This window comes from Anguilla rostrata, chromosome 1, assembly GCF_018555375.3.
Source record: "Anguilla rostrata isolate EN2019 chromosome 1, ASM1855537v3, whole genome shotgun sequence".
NCBI classification, from domain to species: domain Eukaryota; kingdom Metazoa; phylum Chordata; class Actinopteri; order Anguilliformes; family Anguillidae; genus Anguilla; species Anguilla rostrata.
In genome coordinates, this window is record NC_057933.1 from 71,862,791 (window position 1) to 71,867,495 (window position 4,705).

The 4,705-nt window shown below is 49.3% G+C and overlaps 1 protein-coding gene across 2 annotated transcripts; it reads right to left on the reverse strand.

Moving 5' to 3' along the window:
- Nucleotides 1-427: 427 nt before the first annotated feature.
- pianp (PILR alpha associated neural protein) lies at nt 428-4,572 on the reverse strand. Of its 2 annotated transcripts, none has more exons than XM_064310866.1 (6): nt 4,255-4,572; nt 3,764-3,817; nt 3,205-3,614; nt 2,913-2,991; nt 1,869-2,012; nt 428-1,135 (listed from the first exon to the last, which is right to left on the reverse strand). In XM_064310866.1, the coding sequence occupies exons 2-6, from the start codon at nt 3,772-3,774 to the stop codon at nt 1,114-1,116; spliced, it is 666 nt and encodes a 221-aa protein (XP_064166936.1). In that variant the 5' UTR covers nt 3,775-3,817; nt 4,255-4,572; the 3' UTR covers nt 428-1,113. The 2 variants fall into 2 exon arrangements, with proteins under 2 accessions (XP_064166936.1, XP_064166929.1); XM_064310859.1 differs by having other exon boundaries at nt 3,981-4,572.
- Between the last annotated feature and the right edge of the window lie 133 nt (nt 4,573-4,705).

The window sequence follows — 4,705 nt, forward strand, 5'->3', positions numbered from 1 at the left end:
AGTCTGGTGCCTCTCTCTCTCTCTCTCTCTCTCTCTCTCATTTACTCTCTTGCATCTTTGTGCATGAAGTCTCTTTCTGGAGTTCCAATCTCTCTGCTTTATTTATTTTTTTAATAATCAAAAAAAATTCTATCCTGGCGTTAATGGGACTAATTAAGTCCCCTAGCTTCTAGTGAAGATGAGAAAGGGAGAGTGAGAGAGAAGGAGGACGCTTTTGGATTTTAACCCCCGATTTTCCCCCCCTCTCTCTTCCTCTCCAGAAATAGCAGCATTAATTTCAGTGGCTGTGATTCAGCCTGTGTTTCACAGCTTCTGTGTTCCAGACAGATGGAAACTGTGAACTTCACAGCTGCACACACCTCTGTGTGTGTGTGTGTGTGTGTGTGTGTGCGTGCGCCCGCGTGCCTGTGTGGGCGGTGAGTGTGTGCGTGTCGCGTGTGGTTTCACCCCACCACCATAAATTCGGGACATAAAGCTTCTTCGGTTGATTTTTTTTTTTTATTGGGTTTTCTGCGTACACTGTACCACAGTTTCATTTGAACGCAACACATTACGTTGTTAATACCACTAATCACACATGATAGCACAGCGTCCACGCGCAATGAAATGGTCTCGGGAAGGCTATGATCGTTTTAACCCTTTGCGGGTGGAATGACTCGACTTCAGAGGTATGGTCAGGCACGTTTCACAGAGTGAGCAGCTCAACCGCCGTACTGCAGCGGAAGCAATGCTTGCCGTCTTAAAGAGACCGGCAGGAAGCACTGAAGATCCAGGATTAGTCTGTTGAATGCGCCGTTGGGCTGGTGAACTGCAGTACAGAATGTGAGGCAGAATATACAGAGTATCCTAACAGTATAGTCCAAAAGTACATGGAAATGCCTATATAAATCTACCTATATAAATATACCTGTAAAAATATCAGAAGTGATGAAGGTGGTACCAGCGACGGCATGAGGAAAAGAGGTGTCTTCAGTTTAACTCCAGATCATTAAAGGATTAATTGAGTGAACCCTGGCCCTATGATTCAAAGTTGGGGAAATAACATAGACAGTTACACCTTGTAACACCAAGACATGTCCATATCCAGCAGAAATCAATCAAGAACAGTCGTCTTTAGAGATTCACCACAGGTATTCTTTAGGGGGATGGGAGAGAAAGAGAAAGAGAGAGAGAGAGAGAGAGAGAAAATTAAAGCAGGTAATTCGTTGATTGCTTCATGTGACTGAAAAACAGTGCTTGTAATTAAATTTCTTCGGAGACAAGTGCTCGTGTGGGGAAAAAAGGAAACGACAGAGAGCAGAACAAATAAAAAAGAGGACAGACCTACGGCTTCCATAAGACCACTTGCATTTAGAGCAGGGCTGCCCAGCCCTGTTCCTGGAGACATACTGTCCTATAGGTTTTCATTTCAAACCCTAATTTGACACACCCGATTCTACTAATTAGCAGCTCAACGCAATCTCCAGCCGTTGAACGAGGCATGCTTTGTTAGGGTTGGAGTGAAAACCTACAGGACGATAGATCTCCAGGAACAGGGTTGGGCGGCCCTGATTTAGAGCCTCACCCGCCCCCCCGTTAGGTCACAGAGAGGCGGTCTCGCATGCAGTGCATTCGCACATTTCCGGCACATTTCCATCAGCACCAGAACCGAACCCGGGCTGAGTTATTTCATGCAGGCACGCGCAACGCGCGGAGGAGGCGTTGAAACGGATCTAGAGCTGAGATGTGACGGGCAGATTGAAAAGACAAACTCGGGGGGGGGGGAGGAGGAAGACGACCGAGCCCAAGCTGTGCGGCTGATGGGGGAGGGACCACCGTGCACAGCGTGGAGACTCCAGCGAAAAAGGGCCCGCCGCGGAGGCTCTCACCTCTCCCTGTCTGTGAAGGAAGGGGTGCTGTGCAGCACCTGCCTGCTGTCCTCGGGAGCCAGGGAGCGCGGGAGGGAGAGGGACAGGGGGGGCGCCGCCCCGCGGGAGAGGGGGGGCGGGTGCCGCGAGCAGCTGCGATCGTAACTGGGAGGGGAAGAGCCAGAAAAACAGCGGTTAATAAAGTGCAGACGGCAAGCTGGCACAGGGGTGGGGGAGAGAGAGAGAGAGAGAGAGAGAGAGAGCGGGACGGAGGGAGATACTGTCGCAGGCGTACGCTCGCAGCGTGAGTGGAGGTCAGTGCTGGATTGTACACACTGACATTGAGAGGGAGCCAACACCGTACTGCACACAAAGTGCAGATCTCTATCGGCATTTCAGCGAATGTAATAGTTTATAATGCACCATGTGAGTTACACATACACACAGCCAATGAGAATTGGCATAACACGCTTAATTTGAAAGGTTAACACACTTAGCATACACACAGGCACTGAGAAGATTAACACACTTAGCATACACACTGGTACAGAGAGGGTTAACGCAGTTAATACACACACTGGCACACACAGTATGCACACTGGCACTGAGAGGATTAACACACTTAGAATATACACTGGCACACACTTTATGCACACTGGCACTGAGAGACTTAACACACTTATCATACGCACTGGCACACACATTTTGCACACCGGCGCTGAGATGGCTAACAAACTTTATGCACGCTATAAATTATAAGGCACTAAGAGAGTTAACACACTTACTATACACACTGGTACTGAGAGGCTTAATACACTTAACATACACACTAGCACTGAAAGGGATAACACACTAAACATACACAATGGCACTGAGAGGGATAACACTAAATATACACATTGGCACTGAGAGTGTTAACACATTACATGTACACTGGTGGTGAGGGACTTAACACACTTAACATACACACTGGCTCTGAGCAAGAGGCATAATTTATTCACCATCTGAGAGTGAACCTGAGCCTGCCTTATAAGGTGAAGAAACACACGCACACATAACTCTTACCAGAGTTTTGCAGTTATGATGACAGCTGTCAGAATCAACAGAGAGGAGATGGTGACTGTGACGTAGAACTGTGGATCAACTGAAAGATAGAGAGGGAGAGGTTTGTGGAAATGCGCCACGTCTAGCAGAATTACAGTGTGCAGTGTGTTCCGTGAGTGGCAATTAAACTAAATGTCCTTGTACATTTCCACAGTTTGGGTGTAATTTTTTAACTGGCCTCATCGTAAATAGAAAAATCAATTTCGTTATGCAGAGACTTCATTTCCCAGATGCCTCAGAAACATCAACCTACCTTCCTCTCTCTCGCTGTCAGCTTCTCCTTCTTCATCTTCTTCCCCCTCTTTTTTTCTCTCTCCCAGTAAGAGTTGCTGGGTTTTGGTGGTCGGCGGGTTCTGGAGAAGTTGCCAGGACTCCGTGGTCGGGTGCTGGAGGTCCATTTCCTGGCCGGGCAGGAAATGAGGGGTCTCGTCCTCAACGGGGTGCGTGGGCCCCCAAACGACCGCCCAGAGCGGGGTGGGCGTGGCCTGGGTCGTGACTGACAGCTGTGGCGAGAGCGTGTCGATCTGCAGCTCTCCCGCCCGATCACTTTCGCTCTCTCCTCCGTCCGCCTTCCCGCGGCCCCCGTCACATGACACGGGACGGGTGGTCGCGGCAGCCAGCAGGCAGCACAGGGCGGCCAGTCGGGTAACAGGAGAGATGGAGCTAAGGCAGAGAGAGAGAGGGGTTAAAGCAGCCCGGAGCGCACACTGACTGACCCGCGCCGCGCCGCGCGGCGTGCCGTTCCGCCTCCAGGGCGGTCAGCCAGTCAGTGTGTCTGTCTGTCTGTCCAGCCCTCTTGCCCTCTGTCTTACCATCTCTCCATCGCTTCAGCTGTTCACAGCACCCCTGCTCCTACGCTCATCTTTCTTGAAAGAGAAAGAAAGAGGGAAGAGAAGTCTTTTTTTTTTTTTTTACTCTTGAAACTGACCGCTACGAGAGATGCAAACAGACCCTGACAGAGAAACATATTGAAGGAACACACACAAACACACACCCACGCACACACACACACACAAGGAGAGAACTCACAGAGCAGGGAATAAGGTCCAGACTGCCTCGACATGAGTGCTGAATTTACTGCACATGCTCTGGCACACACACACCGCTCAGACAGGCACACACCTGTATGCATCGGCTTGAAACGAGCACACACGCAAGACAGCCTTCCCACAAAGACCCCCCCACTTCCAGACAAGCATTGATCATAGGGCTGAAGGCTGCCACACACACACGGACACTTTAAGCATGCGCACGCACGCACACACACACACACGCGCGGAACGATAGCAGTTAACATGCCTACCTCTCGCTGCAGAAGAAGGGAGTGAGGGATAGAGACGGAGCGAGAGGGGAGATGTAGAGAGGGAGTGGGAAAAAGCATTGGTTGCCTTAGCGACAGAGACATGTAGAGAGAGGGAGGGGGGGAGACAGTGTTGGAGAGATTTAAATGCTAATTATGCTTTTTAACGGGTTCAATTAAATGGACAGAGAAAGAGAGAAAGAAGGAAATGGATTTGAAGACAGAAATAGAAGGAAGTAGAGAGGGGCTTATTAATATTCTAAATTTGAGGGAGGGGTGAGAATGATTCAATTATTTTTAGAGGAGCAGAATGTGAGAGAGAAAGAGAGAGAGAGAGAGAGAGGCAGAGAATCAATGTGCATTAATTTACAGCACAGACAGGTTGAGTATAACAGAAACAGATGGAGAAGCAGATATTCACAGACAGACAAATGATAAACACTGAGTCAGTGGA

What these genes read in the sequence shown, in the direction of transcription:
- pianp (XM_064310866.1), bottom strand. An exon ending in ATCATAACTGCAAAACTCTG is followed by an intron (nt 2,013 to 2,912) that starts GTAAGAGTTATG and finishes TTCCCCTCCCAG; the next exon opens with TTACGATCGCAGCTGCTCGC. An exon ending in TCCTTCACAGACAGGGAGAG is followed by an intron (nt 1,136 to 1,868) that starts GTGAGAGCCTCC and finishes ATCCCCCTAAAG; the next exon opens with AATACCTGTGGTGAATCTCT.